General features: G+C 43.1%; 1 protein-coding gene across 5 annotated transcripts in view; it reads right to left on the bottom strand.

Annotated features, from left to right (window-relative positions):
* Kiaa0319l (KIAA0319 like) overlaps nucleotides 1-19372 on the bottom strand; it is a 106642-nt gene that overhangs the window by 60532 nt on the left and 26738 nt on the right. For 4 of the 5 annotated variants that reach the window (XM_036178726.1, XM_036178729.1, XM_036178727.1 and 1 more), the window contains exon 3: nucleotides 7451-7974. The exons of the other annotated variant lie outside the window; for it this stretch is intronic. In XM_036178726.1, the coding sequence (XP_036034619.1) occupies nucleotides 7451-7974 (524 nt within the window). The remainder of the gene's footprint in view (nucleotides 1-7450; nucleotides 7975-19372) is intronic. 5 annotated transcript variants of the gene reach the window in all.

Raw genomic sequence — 19372 nt, 5'->3', positions numbered from 1 at the left:
TCAAGGTGAGCAAGCATTGCAACAGTTACCCAAAATGGGGGCCAGGGACCTACAGGTCCCCCACTTTTACTAAAAAATGAGCTTCTGACTTAGGTTGCATGGGACGTCAGCAGGTCACCTTACCTGTCATGGAGACACCTGTCCAGGCCACACAGGCATTCTGTCTTAGGTTGGTGAGCACCCCCCAGGCATTACCCATCTCTGAATACTCATTATCATACAGGCACAATTGTATGAGAGCTGCAAAGTTAACTGTTGCCAAAGATCTCTAAGTGGTGCTGGGCTTGCAATCTGTGTGTTTGGCACAGAAAAGACCAACAGAAGTCTTAATTCACCCATAGCCAGTAGGTTAAAGGTAACTGAGCCATTCCCTTCCTTAACAAGTCTTACTGCAAACTGGAAACCTTGTAAGATGGTATCCTAAGATGGTATCAAATGGAACTTGAGTTTGTAAATTTATAGCTTTCAGGGCCAATGGATGCTGTGGATATCACTCTGTATAAATAAAATGCTGTTTGGCCAGCAGGAAGTATAGGCGGGACAAGAGAGAAGAGAATTCTGGGAAGTGGAAGGCTGGGGCGGGGAGATACTGCCAGCCGCCACCATAACAAGAAAGAAGTAAGGTACCGGTAAGCCACAAGCCACGTGGCAAAGTATAGATTAATAGAAATGGGCTGAATATAAGAGTAAGAGCTAGACAATGGTAGGCCTGAGCTAATGGCCAAGCAGTTTAAATAATATAAATGTCTGTGTGTTTATCTTACAAGTGGGTTGTTGGACTAACAGGGCTTGGTGGCACCTGGAGAGAAGCTCTCCAACTACAAATTGAAATGTATATAACCATTGATTTAAATTTGTCATGCCCAATAGAATGAAAGATTAATTAACTGTGGTAGCTACTTTTGCTGCCAGGGTCTCCACTGTGCTAGCTGTAGTAACCAGTTATGAAATGGCAATCCCAGAAACAGTAGTAGCGGTGGTCATCAATGTTATAACAGCAACAATGGCAGCAGTGATGTCAAATTCTATTCTAGAGCATGTGGGTATCCATTTACAGTTGTTTTTAACAAAATCTTAATCAAGATTACTGCAGGTGTTTCAGAAAAACCCAGAACAATGCATACCAGTTTCTCCCAACTTTGGATACCCAGCTACTTGCCATACCTCTATGAAAACAGAATAAACTAGAAACCACTAGCACTGGCCAGTCATCACTGACTAGGATAAGAGCCATAGGGCAAATATATTCTTCTACTTTTCCCTACTGCTTAAACAGAAGCTTGAACTCTCAAGCGTCTCCTCAAGGAAATGCCAGCCATTTAAGTACCTGGAATGCACAGGTACCCTTACTACTTTCCAGAGCTTTCCATGGCCTTGAGGGTAAAGCACTAAGCTCCTAAACATATCACAGAAGTCTAACCGAGTTGTATGGCTCTGAAGACTGCCCCATTTTCTAGCAATGCTTGCAGTCCTCAAGTGACATCAAACTCTGCAATGTCTCTGCAGCACTTCCTGCAGCAAAGACCCATTCCTCCTCCCCAGCTCATTTGCAGAAGTTCTCCTCCATGTCCACCCACTCTATCAGACATAGAACTTTGAAATTCTGTTCGGTAACAGGAGTTTGTAGCCACTGCCCACCACAAGGGAACAAGCAAAAGAAGTCTCTAGCCAAGACAAGCGCAGGGTCTTCCTCCCAGCATGCAACTGAATTCAATAAAGCCCGAGCTGTGTTTTCAGTACCTCCCAAAGGACTGCCTGGTAGAAGTCTACTGTATCTCCAGTTTTACTGATCCGTTGCCAATGGCATTGGTCATAGTTGGCTTGTGCTGCTTGCCTCTCCATGGCCTTTGTGAACCACCACTTTGGCCTTTCTGCAAGCACATCTCCTACCAACTCGCTGGACTCACTGCAGTTCCTCTTGAAGCTGTCACCCAGCTTACTCATTACTTTCTACATGGTGCTGACACCTGGCTGTCAGACCCTCTCCTTACCTCAGCTCCTGCCTGAGGAGTAAGAGGGTCCCAAGAACAGGCTCTGGAAGGACCCACACTGCCCGGGTCATAGACTAGTTAGCTGGGTCTTGTTTTCCCTTGAGTTTCTTCTCTAACAGGGATAGTAACAGTGCTGCACAGACGTGTTATGTGGATTGAGAACAACAGTATGTCAAGGGCTCAGAATGGCACCTGGCACACAGGAAGTGTGGTGAACACTAGCTGTTGCTGTTAACACCATCATGTTAATGACCATCTCAGTTCCCACAAGGACAACCATTGTTTTTAACAAAATCTTAATCAATAAAGACTGAGGAGCCAGATATTGGAGTGGGACCCTGCTAGCTCAGAGGCACAGAAAGCACCCAGCTAACCATCCTCCTCTTTTCTTTGTCTCAAAAAAGTCTTCTTCCTGTGAATCCCTCCATCTATCGTCCTGACTCCCTCTCTATGTTTTTTTTTCTTTTTCTCTTTTTAAAATTTATTTAACTTTATTTTATGTGCATTGGTATGAAGGTGTTAGATCCCCTGGAAGTGGAGTTACAGACAGTTGTGAGCTGCCATGTGGGTGCTGGGAATTGAACCCGGGTCCTCTGGAAGAGTAGCCAGTGCTCTTAACCACTGAGCCGTCTCCCCAGCTCTCCTTCTCCTGTTTTTTTCTTAATAATCTTTTGTTCACTTCCTGTCAACTGCTTGCTTGCTCCACCTCTTGACCTATGGCTGACTTTACCTAATTCTGTGTACATTATTCAAGCAGAAAGCTCTTAGATTAAAGGTGTGTGCTAGGGCTGAGGCACACCACAGCTAGAAGCAGGTTTTTCCAGTAGATAATGCACTCTTGGGGTTCACAGTGTGGTCATATATCTTGCAACAAAGAACTCATTACCATGCTCTGTGAGGCTCCCTGAGTTCTTTAAGCTCCTCGTCTCCAACAAACCTCTCTCTCCATCATGCTTCAGCAGTGTCTTCCACAGCTGCACCTCAGGTCCTGTCAGAACTTTTACACTACCAAATCCTAACTTCAAATACCTGACACTGCAGATGGCCTCCTGCCTTTCCCATAATCACTGCTCCCTTGGTATCTGTCTGCTTTGACTGTGGAAACCTAAGCGACAGGCTTCTGCGTTCTATCAGTGAGCCTGCCCTGCCTTTGTCTCTTTTCTTATCTCTTTTATTCTCTGTCATCCATTCCTTTGAAAACCTTAATTTCCACGCCCCAATTTCCTTTTGCACAAACCACCTAGCAAATTTCCTAACTTGGAACTATCAGCCTTTCCCTGAGAAGACTCACCCAACTGGGAAGATCAGCACACTACTCTAAGTACAGGGTCTCCATCCACAAGACTACCTACAAGGCTTCCTATTTCCTTACCTAGTTTGGCATCTTCTAGCTGTCATGAAGGCCAGTTCAGACCCTTGCCACTCTTCCCAAAGCCCACCTTACCTGTTTCTGCTTCCAATCTACCACACTTCAGAAGAACCAAGAAATGACTTAAGAATTCCTTTTAGCAAACCTATAAATACCCACTCTAGCGATATCCATGAAATCCTTCCTTCATATCACAATGAAAAAGGTATCCTACTTATGGCTAATCCCATCCTTAAGGCTAATCCCATGCTCTGTATATCCCATGCTCTATATCCTATACCCCTCATCCCCAATCCTGTAATGCAGAGGCTCTAAGGTATGGTTCCTGGATCAAAGCACTAGTCTTCTCCAGAAACTTAGAAAATCAAATTTTTAGGCCCCACTCTAAATCTATGGATTCTGAAATTCTGAAGTTGGGGCCCAGTTTTGAACACAGCCTTCAAGTGAAATTGATGATGATAAAGTCTCAGGGTGCAGGGGCACATGTCTAAGGGAATTCTTTTTTTTTTTTTTTTAACTATAATTTATTTAACTTTATTTTATGTGAATTGATGTAAAGGTGTTAGATGCCCTGGAACTGGAGTTACAGATAGTTGTGAGCTGCCATGTGGGTGCTAGGAATTGAACCCAGGTCCTCTGGAAGAGCAGCCAGTGCTCCTAAGCCCTGAGCCATCTCTCCAGTCCCGGGAATTCTTGCTTACCCTCTTTTTGTATCTTTCTCTTACTTTGATACTAAAGCATTTCTCTTGTCTGGAGCCTACTTTACTAAGATTATGTATATATATATATATATATATATATATATATATATATATATATACATATGGTCCTTTTCCAATCTACTCATTGCACAGGGACATCTGACTAGAGCTGTTCTTATCTGTGGTTTCACTTTCCATGGTTTAAGTGACCTCTGGTCACTGCAAGCCAAAAAAGATTAAGTGGAAAATTCCACAAGATGAAACCACCATTGTTGGTCCAAGAACCTGTAGCTAGGCAGGTCATAGGCCCTAGAGGAGAAACCTACTGTTTTTCTGCTGTAGATGAATTGCTAAACAGTCTTATTAAATACAAACTCAGAGCCAGATATAGGAGTGAAAACCTGAGAGATCAGAGGAATAGGAAAAGCCACAAGGTAACCTCACCTCACTGACACCTCAGTCTCCAAAGAGACCTACTCCCTGTATATCCACGCCTATGTGCCTTTCTGTTCTGGTCTATCATTTGCTCTCTCCGTCCAGCTACATCACTTCCTTTTCCTGCTCAGCTCTGTCACTTCAGATGAATTTTCTTGGTAAACACAGATATGGACACAGCACTAAACTGACTGCTCGGTCTGTGCGTCTCTCACCTCTCATTGGAGCAGCCTCTATTTGTAGTAGATGATGATTGACACTCAGACCCACAACTAGGTTCAGATAATAAACTGCAGAATGTTCAGCCTTAAATGTAACATTCATACTACCTGTCCTCCAAAGGTTCAGAGAAAAGGAGGAACAAAGAATATGAACCAGATGTAGTGGGTAACCATAAGGAAATAGTGTCTTTTGGACACAGCAGGGCAGCTGTACCTCTGAACTCACAGCATGGAAAGGAGAATCACCCCTAGCCAAGAACTATTGGCAATTATTAGCCACTGGGAGAGAAAAGGTCAATTTTCTCTAATAGTATAACTCCTGAGAAGTCACCCATGCCCAGTGGAAGGCCACACATCAAGAATATTTGGGCAACACAAGCTGGATTTAATAGGTAGTTTTTATTTGTTTGTTTGTTTGTTTGTTTAGGTTTTTTAAGACAGGGTTTCTCTGTGTAGCTTTTCACCTTTCCTGGAACTCACTTGGTAGTCCAGGCTGGCCTTGAACTCACAGAGATCCTCCTGGCTCTGCCTCCCTAGTGCTGGGATCAAAGGCATGCGCCACCACTGCCCGGCCTTTTGTTTTGTTTTTAAGGGCACAAAGTTGAGCAAGTAGGAAAGTGGGGGTGGGTCTGGGGGCAGTTGGAGGAAGAGTGGATATGATCACAACAAATAGCATGAAATCCTCAAAGGATAAGTTTAAAAATAGCCAGGAGGTGGTGGCTCACACCTTTGATCCCAACACGGGAGGCAGAGGCAGGCAGATCTAAGTAGCTGCCCAAAAGCAAAATAGTGATGCTGAGAATCCAGATATGCCAAAGAAAAGCCAAGTCCTTCCTTCTAAGTGAAATGTGAAAGTTCTCAATTTAATAAGAAAAAAAAAATCTAAACTGAAGGTGCTATGACAAAATCTACATTAAGAATAAAATGGCAAGCTGGTTGTAGTGGCACAAGACTCTGACCCCAGCACTCAGGAGGCAGAAGCAGAAGGTCTCTGTCAGTTTAAGGCTAGCCTGGTCTACAAATGGAGTTCCAGGATAGCCAGAGCTATTACAGAGAGAAACCCTGCCATTAAAAAAACTACACACATGCTGGGCGGTGGTGGCGCACGCCTTTAATCCCAGCACTTGGGAGGCAGAGGCAGGCAGATCTCTGAGTTGGAGGCCAGCCTGGGCTACCAAGTGAGATCCAGGAAAGGCTCCAAAGCTACACAGAGAAACCCTGTCTCAAAACACACACACACACACACACACACACACACACACACACACACACACTAAACAAACAAACAAAAATAATAGAAGGGCAGGAGCTGGAGAGATGACTTAGCAGTTAAGAGTATTTGTTCTTGCTGCGGACCAGGGTTTTATTCCCAGCACCCACAAGGTGGCTCACAACTGTCCAGAACTCCTGTTCCAGGAGATCTGATTTCCTGCTCTGAGTCTGTAGACACCAGGCACAAATGTGTTGTACACACATACATGCAGGCAGAAACTCACACAACTAAATGAGTCTTTAAAACCATCATCATCATCATCATCATCATCATGTTCTGGCATGCAGCAGTCTTTACAGAGAACCAGTATTAATTTCAAGGGTCTACTGAGGTCCTCAGAACATACTTCCCTTGGATGAGGGGAAACTGCTGTCCTTCCCTGCTTAAACTCCTTAAGGACTTCCCCCTGTTCAATGGTAGAGCATATGCCTAACATGTACAGGACTAGGTTCTGTTAATGCCATAATCACACACTACTGGAAAGACTTAGCCTCATGTTTCAGTGTCCTCCAAGGACACAGACCACGTCTTCTACATCTTCACACTTCTAGTACTTAGAGAAGTACCTCTCATTGATGGTAGGTCCCCATAAATGGTTGTGGACACAGTAAACCAAGAGCAGTCAGTATTCTCTAATGCTTCAGTGAAAGGGTTTCCTAAACAGTAAAGCTGGATTCCAATCCCATTGGCTGCATGATCACAGGCAAGCTGCTCAACCTCTTTGGTCCTTAGTTTCCTCACTAGTAAAACAAAGTTAATAATACCTACTTGGAAATATTGCCATGAAAATTAAACAAAATGACACAGTACAGTAATGAGTACACACAGTGCCTGGCAAGTAGTAGCCTCCCCACTCTGGTCTCAACTTGACAGAGGCAACTAGGACAAAACAAATACAAAAATAAGTCACAGTGATCAAGGCAGACTGAGCAAGAATGAGTCATTCCTTTTAATCATTTGTGCAGGAAGATCAACAACGAAGAAACATAATAAACTGCAGAATAAGCTCTACTGGTAGCATGTCCCTTAGCACATAAGCTTGCTGAGAACCCCCCCAGGTGCCTCTTGGTTGACAGACTTCCTGCGTCCCAGCGCAGCAGGTCAGAGCTTGGCCTGCAGTACCATAAGGAGTGTGCTTACAGGCAGGGGACGGAGGAGGAAAAGTGACTGTTCTGCAACCTGGCAGAGCACTGCAAAGCCACTGGCAGAGACCCACACCCACACAGCTGCACTTACCTGAAGCCAAGAACCAGCTTAGAACAGAGTATGAGCAGCTTTCTGCTTTAACCGACCAGTTGTCAGGCCTGCATAAAATGAACATTCCTAGGGCCTATGAAGAAACGCCACCCAGCTTTACACATACACAGGGCCTGTGAGCACAGGCCACAGCATTGGCTCCATCGCTCACACAAGGAAGAGGAAAAGCAGATTTAAGTTCTGCTCCCTGGAAACCTGCTTACCTCCACAGAGGCGCTGGGACTCACAGCACCTTCCTCCGAGCGATTCAGTTTAGAATGCTGCTCCGCTCCAAGTGGAGCTGCCTCACTGAGCTGGTCTCTCTTCTGCCGAGCCCTGGTTAGGCTCTGATGTTCATCAGAGGACACAGCAAGGGTGAGAGGAGCCCTGGCGAGGCCCTGCCTCCTCCAAGATGTCCTGCCCCAGCCTAGCCTCAGAAGATGTGGCTCATCATCTTCAGGCAGAAGGTCCAAGTCATTTGCAGTTTGGGATTTTTGAAAAAATATCAGCATGGAATTGGAAGAGTCTGTCCTAAAAAGCTGGCAGCTCTGGGGCTTGCTGCAGTCGGCCTGAAAGCACATCCCTTCCAGCCACCAAAGAGCATGACAGGCAGAGTCCTGGCAGCAGGCAGCCCAACAGGCTTGGAAAGACAGGCTTCCTTTAAGAAGCCAAAGGTGATTTTCTCCCCCAGCTCTCAAGCCAACTCCATAAAGTGTCTTCCCCTGATGGCATCTGCTCTCATTAGCATCTAAAAACAAAGAATGAAAACACTTTAGGATGAAACCAGACAGGAATTACTGCTCCATAAAGAGCCAGAACACCAACATTTGAGGCTGTTTTGAAGACGGATTTGTTGTTTTATTGAGACAGAACCTCACTACATACCCTAGCTGGAATTCACTACATAGACCATGCTGGCCTTGAACTCACAGAGATCTTGCCTCCCAAGTGCTGGGAAAGCGTGAACTGCCATGCTTGGCTGAAGACAGGTTTTTAAGAGGCTAAGAAAACTGTCTATTGAGTAGAACAGAGGGAAGAAAAACATTTCATGGCTCAGGATACTTTAGCTTATAAGACACATTCTTATAGCTTATTCTACATTCATGGAGGAAGTTCCATTCTTAATGAGTTTCTGCCGTGTAAAGCCTTTACTGAGAGTCCTAACTTAAGAAACAAAATATAAGGCAAAATTTTAAGAGTGCCCTGATGAAAGCACATGGGCAGAGTTCTGCTTGCCTCCAAGGAGAACGTCAGGGACAATACATTAAGGGACCAGAGTGTAGGTAGACTAATAAGCTGCGACCTTTCCCTACTGAACCAACAGCAGCACAAGCTGAGCATGCCTGACCACACACAAGTAACACACACAAGTATTTTCTACTCAGTCATTTGCCAGTCACATGACATCAGCCAACGTAGTGGTGAAATTTTCCAAAATTTTCATCAAGAGAGAAATATCCTAGCTGGATTACCTGAATGACAACCCTTACCAGGCCAAATAAATAAAGGAAAACATGCAGTAGTGTTCTATTGTAGGAAATATAGATAATAACATGATCCCAGATTCTCAGTTGAACTATTTCAAGCATGAAACTGATCTTCTTGATTGTTACCTCTGACAAAATCAGTTTTAAATGAAAGTTGTTTGAACTCTGTCTTAGTTAGGGTTTCTATTGTTATGATGAAACACTGTGACAAAAAGCAACTTGAGAGGAAAGGATGTGGTTTTGTTTTTCCACTTACCCTTCCAAGTAACAGTTCATCATCAAAAGCAGGTAGGGAAGGAACTCTAGCAGAGCAGGAACCTGGAGGCAGGAGCTGACGCAGAAGCCATGGAGGGGTGCTGCTTACTGGCTTGCTCCCCATGGCTTGTTCAGCCTGCTTTCTTATAGAACCCAGGACCACCAGCTCAGAAGTATCTCCACCTACAATAGGCTGGGCCCTCCCCCATCAATCACTCATTAAGAAAATGTCCCACAGGTCTGCCTGTCCACAGCCAATCTCACGGAGGCATTTTCTCAATTAGGTTTCCCTTCTCTCAGATGACAAAGTCCTCACTCCCCCCCCCCCCCCAGGACTAGAGATTAAACACGGCCTCACACATGTATGTAAGTACTCTACCACTGGGCTATCTCTTCATCCATTTTTTTTTTTGTTGGTTTTTTTTTTTTGTTTTTTTTTGTTTTTTTTGTTTGTTTGTTTTGTTTTTCAAGACAGGGTTTCTCTGTGTAGTTTTAGTGTCTGTGTCCTGGACCTCACTCTGTAGACCAGGCTGGCCTCAAACTCAGAGAGATCCACCTGGCTCTGCCTCCTGAGTGCTGGGATTAAAGCCGTGTGCCACAACCACCCGGCTCTTCATCCACTTTTAATCTTTTACTTGGAGGTTCAGGATGGCTCTGAACTCACTGCACCAGGCAGACATTGAACTTGAATCCTCTCAGTCTCCCTAACGGCTGGATTACAGACCTTCCTGTTTTTCCTCAAACTTCCTATGGATCCCAGGATAGCCTTGAGTTCCTGTTTCTCCTGCCTCCTCCTCTGAAGTGCTAGGGTTGAGGTCACAACGATGCCCAAATGGGAATGAACACCTCTTGAAACTTCCTGTTGACCCACAATAGACGCTCGCGCTCTCTCTCTCTCTTTTTTGAAAAAAAAAAAAAAAAAAAGATTTATTTATTTATTACGTATACAGTGTTCTGCAGGGCAGAAGAGGGCACCAGCTCTCATTACAGATGGTTGTGAACCACCATGTGGCTGCTGGGAATTGAACTCAGGACCTTTGGAAGAGCAAACAGTGCTCTTAACCTCTGAGCCATCTCTCCAGCCTGCTCTCTCTCTTTTATCAGCATAGCCCTGTCCCTGAAGTTATAACACAGAAAATATACTTGAGAGCTGGGAGATGACTTAGTAGTTAAGCACTTACCACACAAAGGGAGGACCAGATTTTGGACCCTAAGAACTCATGTAACTGCCAGATGGGTGTGCCTCAGAAGATAGAGACATGAGGTGCCCAGAACAAGCCAGCTAGCTTTATCTATGAGCTGCCTCACAATGAATACATTGGAAGAGTAATAGAGGATGATTCCTGACAACCTCAGACCTCCACATATACTTCTGCAGAAACACATGCCAACATATAAAAATGGAAAAGAGAAAATGTAAATATATAACATGTATATGTGTGTGCATGTGTGTATATTTGAAATACAGATAGAAAACATGCAATAGAATCAAAGCACTGATGAATAAATATATCTGCCTATACACATAACTGAAAACACACTAACTAAAGCAACAGCCTGTTAATTGGCCAAAACCAACCTGACTCCCACGAGATTTTCACTAAATATCCAACAGACTAAATATGGACACTAATCAACTGGGAAATAAGAAGATAAAGGAGGCTTCTAGACTACTGAGTCAGAAGTTCTATGTATGGAAGCCAGCCTGCCATTGTTCGCTGAAAAATGAGAGCTACATTGGCACCTAACACCAGACAAGGCGATTTAGAAACTCAGAGAAAATAGAACTTCCTCGAGAAAAGATGAATAAATAACAATTCTGAAATAAGGATGAAGCTACCAAAATATTCTGTGTCCTTATCCACCTTCCCACAGTCATCCACAGCAGGAGTCCTGGTAATAGCCGTGTCTTACAGTCATTGCTATGATCAATAAACTGTGGCTTAGTGACTTATAAACTTTGGTAAAAGCTGAGCATGATGGAACACACCTTTAATCCCAGTACTTGGGAGGCAGAGGCAGGTGGATCTCTGAGAGTTTGAGGCCAGCTTGGTCTATACAGTAAGTTCTAGGATAGCCAGGGCTACACAGTGAGATGCTCTCTCACTAAATAAATAAATCAGTAAATATTGCTAGCTACTTTTGTATCATCAAAACACCTCTGAAATACATGTTCTGAGACAGCAAGGATATAGAAAGTCTTCAGATACAGCTGTTCCTTTACTAACCACGAGCGACATCACAGTGGTAACAGAGTCATGAAAGGTAACGACTGTGTTGTGATTATGAACAAGTCATCCCACTATCATCTCTTTAAAAGCACTCTAACATTCACAGGCAAGCAACTGCATAGAAGAAATGCAGTGGACATAAGAAATGTCCAAAGGGCTGGAGAGATAGCTCAGAGGTTAAGAGCACCGACTGCTCTTCCAGAGGTCCTGAGTTCAATTCCCAGCAACCACATGGTGGCTCACAACCATCTGCAATGAGATCTGGCGCCCTCTTCTGTATACATAATAAATAAATCTTTGGAAAAAAAAAAAAAGAAAAAGAAATGTCCCAAGTATTCAACAGCCACTAGCCATCAGAAAATCCACATTAGAGAAAAACCTCATAAATCCGATGACTGTTGAAGGGATCTTGGAAAAAACTCTGTCCTTTCAACATCTTCAGAGAACTCACAAGTCAGAAACCCTAGAAATGTCATAGCTTGGTGATCCTTTGTTCTGAAAGCAGTCCTTACTCATCAGGAGGCTACATTTTAGAAAGACATCTTTTAGATGTATAAAATATGGGAAAGCTTTTAGACATAACTGTATTGAGCTATTAGAAATCCAATCGTAATAAAAACAGACAAGAAGGCCAGGCGGTGGTGGTGCACACCTTTAATCCCAGCACTGGGGAGGCAGAGCCAGGCAGATCTCTGTGAGTTCGAGGCCAGCCAGGACTACCAAGTGAGTTCCAGGAAAAGACACAAAGCTACACAGAGAAACCCTGTCTCCAAAAACCAGGAAAAAAAAAAAAAAAAACATACAAGAATAACATATGTAATAAACCCTTTAGTATCTCCACAACAGAAGCATGAATTCTAAACTCTCCTGGCCTTGGAGACTTTGGAAGCCACCAGTTCTGCACTGTGAGGTCCTGCTCCCTAAAGTCACTGAGTGTCACCTCTGCAGCAAGCATCTCTGGGATCAGGTTCAAGTTCCTGTCTGTTCAGGGAATCATCCTAGCACAGAGACATAATAACTCACATTCATGTAAAGAATCTGGCATCCATTTCCAGACAAACCAGTCTCAGGCAATCCCTGTGCTCAGAAGAACAGGTATGAACAACACATAAGGAAGGGGAAGGGATAGGACCACTTTCTGTCCTCTCTGCCTAACCTTTAGAAACACAGGGCTCACAGACACTCTCCTGTTGAAGGAGCTGCTGAGAAACAGAGGGGAAAGCTACCAGGGCTGGATCTGTACAGAAAGCGGTCCAAGAAAACAAGAGGTATCTGAATGAGTCTGTCAACAGGAAAAGATGGTTAGGATTAAGTAGAGCAAGTGGCATCCAACTGTTGCAGGATATACGATAACATTATGAACCCCAAGTTTGCCTTTGTGTTGGTTAAATAAAATCAACCTTAACTGGGCAGTGGTGGGGCTCGCCTTTAATCTCAGTACTCAAGAAGCAGAGGCAGGTGGATCTCTGTGAGTTTGAGGTCAGTCTGGTCTATAGAGTGAGTTCCAGGACAGGCTCCAAAGCTACACAAAGAAACCCTGTCTTGAAAAGCCAAAATAAAAATAAATAAATAAAAATAAAAAATAGTAATAATAATAAAATCAACCTTGGGTCAGGAGGAGGAGCTAAAAATGAGTTGACAGAAAGTAATCATAGAGAGTCAGAGGGAATCAGGAAAATGGACAGAGATGCACAGGAAGTAAGAGGGTTTAGCGTGACAAAAGAGATGTTTTCTTTTTGAGGTGGCAAGGAGGGAAGGTCAGCTAGTGGCTCCTCAACCTCCCTGAGTTAGCAGGTTTTCACCCCAGCCTCTGATTCCTGAGTATTTATTGGGAAATAGAATGATAGAGATTTGGTTAAAACTACATTTGGTGGCGGTAGAAGGTGGATCCACCAGGCAATGCAGAGAATCAAGCCAGTAACTGTGCAGCCACAGTTAATAGCTGAAACAGCAGCAGAGTCAAGTTCAGTCACTGAACTGGAGATAAAAGAACATCCAGATCTCAAAAGTGAAGAACACTAACATTTGGAAGGGAGGGAAAAAGGAAGTCTGGCACACCCTAACGCCACTCGAGGTCAAATGGGTCAACAAAATGAGAACCAGCGAGAAGAGATCTAGGAGGAACTCAGGAAAACGTGCCATAAACTGGAGGAAGACCCATTGATGTGGAGTAGGTCCTTTCAAAAGCACAAGCCGAGGGCTGTGAAGCCAGAGTTTGTGGTGAGACTCCTCACTGGATGGCCAGACAGATCAACCATTTCCAAGAAGAAAATCCCTTCAATTATGAAGTAGTCAATCACAAGCTCAGGCTGTTGTCAGGTGTAGGGGGACTGGGATCTAGGGGTCTGTGAGGATTCCTGGATAAGAAATATTGAGATAATGTCTGAATCTGAGAAGACATTTCTTCTTTCGTGCATGAGGGATGATCGCTTACTTATGACCACTTCTCTGGTGATGCATCAATACAAAGAAGTCTCAGGCTGGGCAGTGGTGGTGCACACCGTTGATCTCAGCACTCTGGAAGCAGAGGAAGGTAGATCTCTGTACATTCAAGGCCAGCCTGGTCTACAGAGTGAGTTCTGAGGTAGCTAGGACTACACAGTAAAACCCTGCTTGGGGGAAAAAAAAGCTCTGGGGCTGAAGAGATGGCTCAGTGGTTAAGATCAAGTATTGCTCTTACAAAGGATGAGAGCTTGGTTCCTGGCACCAACATGGTGACTAATAACTGCCTGTAACTCAAGTTCTAGGAGGTTGAATACCCCTTTCTGATCTCCTCAGGCGCTGCACTCAAGTGTACCAACCCATAGTCAGACACACACATATACATATAATAATTAAAAATAAAAATATGTATTTTTTCATTTCGTTTTTTTATTTTATTGATTGATTGATTGATTGGGTTTTGTTTTGTTTTTGAGACAGGGTTTCTCTATGGAACAGCCCTGGCTGTCCTGGAACTCACTTGTAGACCAGGCTGGCCTCAAACTCAGAGATCTACCTGTCTTTACCTCTGGAGTGCCAAGATTAACACCACCCATCATGCTGGTGTGTTTTTTTATTTAAGGATTGCAGTGGGAGTTTTGAGGAAGTTTGTTTTTTTCAATTGTGTGTGAGTGAGTGTATGCACGTGTGTGTCTGCTCACAGAGTGTTTGTGGAGATCAGAAGATAACTTGATGGGGTCAGTTCTCTTCTTCCACAATGTCGTTCACAGGAATGGAACTCAAGTCATCAGGATTGGCAGCACACACCTTTACCTACTGAGCCATCTTGACAGTCCAAGCAGCAGTCTTTTTTAATATGGTCAAAAGTTCCCTTCTATATAGATACCCTGAAGGTTCCTTGCATTTTCCTGTGACTGGCCAAACGCAAATAGGGTAAGTCAAGAACCTGCCTGTGTGTGTTTAAGTTCCATGTCTCAGGAAGCCCTTCTCAGACGAAAGAAGCCAAAACCACACTATTCTCTTTTTTTTTCTATTTTGTAGGGTTTATTATTATTATTATTATTATTATTATTATTATTATTGAATGGGAAGATACTGTGACACTCAAAGTTTTAGTGCATCTTTTTCTAAATTAAAACATCTCTTGTGCTTTATTATACTTAAGGGAAAATCTTTAGGAAGACCTCAACTTTTATTAGTCATCAAATAATACATATAGGTAAGAAACCTTATCACCATGTAAATGTGGAAACTCCTTGTGGGTAGTCTATCCTTTGCTGAATGTCAAAAACCTTAATTGAAACATTCCTGTCAATGTGACAGCCATGGGAAACTGTTAATGAAGAACTCAGTCCTTAGTGAACAGGAGGGAACTCATTCTGAAAAAAACACTACCACCTGCAAAATTTGGGGAAGCCTTAAGGCACAGCATACATCTTGTTGGACTTCAGAGAATCCATACATTATGAATATAATGAATTTGGAAAGTTTCCCCCCAAAGTTCAGTCCTTAAACAATGTAAGAAAATTCATGACAAAGGGTAACATAATTGATAAGTGTGCTTGCCCAGCATGCACAAAGCCCCAGCACCACATAAAAGCAGGCATGGTGACAGGAGGTAGACACAGGAGGATCAGAAGTTCAGGTTCACTTTCAGGTACACAGTTTAAACCCAGCCTGTGATACACGAGACTTGGTGTTGAAAGGTTAAGAGAGAGCCAGAAAGAGAAATGTAGTTAGATGTAGTAGATAACCCAAAAGTTGTTGTGAGAATTCATTCCATTCAACTGATGGCTTTTAAGGTATCTGACTCTATGGGCGTGGTCTTGTCTGTGTATGCATGATCATTTACGAGGAGAGAGAGGGGAGTCATGCTCTCTCTTGGGGTGAGGAGACTGGATCATATATATAAGAGCTCTGTGGGCTCTTGTGAGAAAGAGCCAGAAAGAAAACATATCATCAAATGTATTTAGATGTAGTAAATCATGCAAAAGTAGTTTATTCCTTTTGACTATCAAAAAGGAAGTATTTAGTACAAGCAATATGGCTCAACAGGTAAAGGCAGGGTAACTTGAGTCGAACCTACATAAAGGTGGACGATGAGACTGAACTCCATCCACAAAGTTATCCTCTGACCTCCACATGCATGCCTAACACGAATGCCCAGGCACCTCATACATGCATGGGTGTGCCCATGTGTGCGCGTGTGTGTGCGCACACGCACACACACACACAAACAAATACAGAAATGTAACAACAAATTTAGGACTGCTTGCAGAAGTTGGTTCTTTCCTTCTACCACGTGGATCCTGAGGAACAAACTCAGGTTGTCTAGCCTGTTGGCAGGCATCTCTACCCACTGAGCAATCTTGCTATCTAAGCAAAGCTCTTCTTTCTTCCTTTTTAAAAAATATATATTTTATTTACTTATTTTTATGTGCTTTGGTGTTTTGCCCACATATTTGTCTGTGTGAGGGTGTCAGGTCCCCTAGAACTGGAGTTACAGTTGTGAGCTGCCATGTGGGTGCTGGGAACTGAACCTGGGTCCTCTAGAAGAACAGCCAGCACTTTTAACCTCTGAGCCATCTCTCCAGCCCCGAAAAGCTTTTCTTAAAGGGTCAGATAGTATTTTAGGCTTTGTGAACTTTAGCATCTCTACTGCAACTTCTTAATTGCCATTGTAGAAAAAAAGCAACCAAAAAGAAAACGTAAGCAATAGTCAGACAGTGACGGCACAAGCCTGTAATCCCAGGGCTCAGGAGGCAGGAGGGCTCTGTGAGTTTGAGGCCAGCCTGGGCTACAGAGTGAGTTCCAAGATAGTCAGAGCTGTTACACAGAGAAACTCTGGCTCCAAAAACAAAACAAACAAACAAAAAACAACAAAAAAAGAAAACAAGTAAATATGGCTGTTCTAATAAAACTTTTATGCACAAAACCAGGTAACAGGGATAAGTCAGGAAAGTTAAGGGATGAATACATCAAAGTATGTTATATACATGTATGAAAACACATAATAAAACCATTCTTCTATATTATTAAAAATATCCTAGAATATGTTAAAAACAAACAAAACAGGGAGCAGCCAATGTAGGCTCCTGGGCAGTGTGTAGACCCTGGTTTACTGAATCTATGATAGTATACTCTCTGTTTTTTTCTTTTGTTTTGTTTTGTCTTTTGAGAAATGGTCTCTTGGGGCTGGAGAGATGGCTCAGTGGTTAAGAGCACTGACTGCTCTTCCCGAGGACCCGGGTTCAATCCCAAGCACCCACATGGCAGCTCACAACTGTCTGTAACTCCAAGATCTGACACCCTCACACAGGCAAAACACCAATGTACATAAAATAAGAATAAATAAGTTACTTTAAAAAAAGAAAAGAAAAAGAAATGGTCTCACTCCGTAGTCTAGGCCAGCCTTGAAATCACAACAGTCTTCCTATCTCAGCCTCTGAAAACTAGGGTTATAAGAATGAGACAACATAATCAGTTCCTCTTTTTATTTTTATAAACATTTTTTTAAAGATTTATTTATTATGTACACAGCATGTATGCCTGCAGGCCAGAAGAGGGCACCAGATCTCATTACAGATGGTCGTGAGCCACCATGTGGTTGCTGGGAATTGAACTCAGGACCTCTGGAAGAGCAGCCAGTGCTCTTAACCGCTGAGCCATCTCTCCAGCCCCTCCTCTTTTTATTTTTTAAATGCTTATTTTATTATTTTTAATTTTGAGAATGTGAGCATACAGTGTGTAGGTCCCTGAAATCAAGTTACAGGCAGCTGTGAACCACCTGACATGGATGCTGGAGCCCAAGCAAGTGCTCTTAACCTCTGAGCCAGCTCTCTGGTCCTACTCTTTTGCATTCTTGGTATTTTGTAGCAGTGTTCTCTTTTCTTGTGGTTGGTTTTAGTTTATTAGGTTTATTGATTTTTCTTTTTCTTTTTCTCTTTTTTAGTGATTTTTTTTTTTTAGATTTATTTATTTATCATGTATACAGCATGTATGACTGCAGGCCAGAAGAGGGCACCAGATCTCTTTACAGATGGTTGTGAGCCACCATGTGGTTGCTGGCAATTGAAGTCAGGACCTCTGGAAGAACAGCCAGTGCTCTTAACTGTTGAGCCATCTCTCCAGCCCTGGTTTATTGATTTTTCAAACCACATTTTGTTTTCATTGTTTTATTTCTCTATTGTCATTTGTTTGCTTGCTTTTTGTTTCATTAATTGCTCTTAATGTATTATTCTTTTCCAATTTTTTTGTTTGTTTGTTTGTTTGTTTTTCAAGACAGGGTTTCTCTGTGTAAGCTTGGCTGTCCTGGAATTTGCTCTATAGACTAGACTGACCTCAAACTTGCAGAGATCCGCCTGCCTCTGCCTCCTTAGCACTAGGGATTAAACGTGTGCACCACCACCACAAAGTAGTAGTGCACATTTCTAAGCTCATCACTTGGGAGGTTAAGGAAGGGGACCACTGTGAGCTCCAAGCCAACCTGAGCTACAGAGCAAGATCCTACCTTTAAAAAGCAAATAAATAAATAAATAAAAGTTTAGCCATTCTTTACATAAAACACCAACACAAAACAAAAACAGTATTTGTCATTATTAAATGCTACTTAATATTGCTTAGTTACTTTTTTCATTATTTTTACCAAATACCTGAGAAAAAGTAACCCACGGAAGGAAAGGTCTGTATATGCCTCCTGTTCAGCAGAGTGCCATCCACCACGGAAAGGTATGGTCTGTGGTGCTGACCAGCAAGCAGAGAAGAGGGAATGCCAGGACTCAGCAGTCTCCCCCCCCCCCCCCCCCCCCCCCCCGCACCTTTTTTTTTTTTTTTTACAAAGTCTGGGACCAGAGCCTATGGAACAGTGCTATCCACATTCAGAGTAGGTCTTCAGTTCAACCCCTCTGAAATGCCTTCACAGATATACTCAAATGTCTGCCTTATTAAAGTGCTAAGTGGTTATTAATCCAATCAAGTTGACCACAGAAATAAGCTATCACATGGGTGGTCAATAATTAGAAACACAGGAAAACAGTTCTTCTCCAGCCAGTCACCGGATGAGAATAATTCCTCTTCTTGGATGACGAAAAGATAATTAACCATCTCAGACACTAGTTCTAACTTCAGCTCTGAACACCAGTTACTAGAAGCTTAACCTTTGAAGGACAACTTAACCTCTCCAAGATTCAATTCTGCTGCTCTTGGAAAACAGTCTATGAGAGGAGAGATCAGGGGCACTGGGGGAGTCAATATTGGATTCCAGAAGTAATATGGATAAAAGGTGAGATGAAAATAAACTCCAATTTTAGATCAGTTCCTCTTCCTGCCCACGCCTCCATAGGCTGCCTCTGCTCCCAGGGCTTAGGCAAAAGCAGTATTAAACGCTTACAGAAAAGGGCTTACAGTTGGTAAAGCCCAAGAGTGAAAACCCTTTGAGAACGGCTGGAGATGACTGTGGGTAGGAACACGTAGAAAGGTCAGCAAGGGTAGGAGCAATAAGCAAAGCTGATCACTGTCTATAACGTCGGCAAAGCAAAGAAGACAGAACTCCCATATGTGTTACCTGGATGATCCCAAAAACAAGAGGCCCTGGAACTAGCAATGCTCATCCTCATTACTAATCAGAAGGCAGAATTCTAATATATCTGGCACAAAATCTAGACCAGGTTCCATAATTCCAAGTAGCAGAGTGGAAACTGCAGAATAAATGAATTATTGCCAGGAGGAAATT

The sequence above is a fragment of the Onychomys torridus genome, chromosome 2 (assembly GCF_903995425.1).
Source record: "Onychomys torridus chromosome 2, mOncTor1.1, whole genome shotgun sequence".
Lineage (NCBI taxonomy): Eukaryota > Metazoa > Chordata > Mammalia > Rodentia > Cricetidae > Onychomys > Onychomys torridus.
Note: the sequence above shows the minus strand (reverse complement) of the source record. Positions and strands in the feature narration are given on the sequence as shown.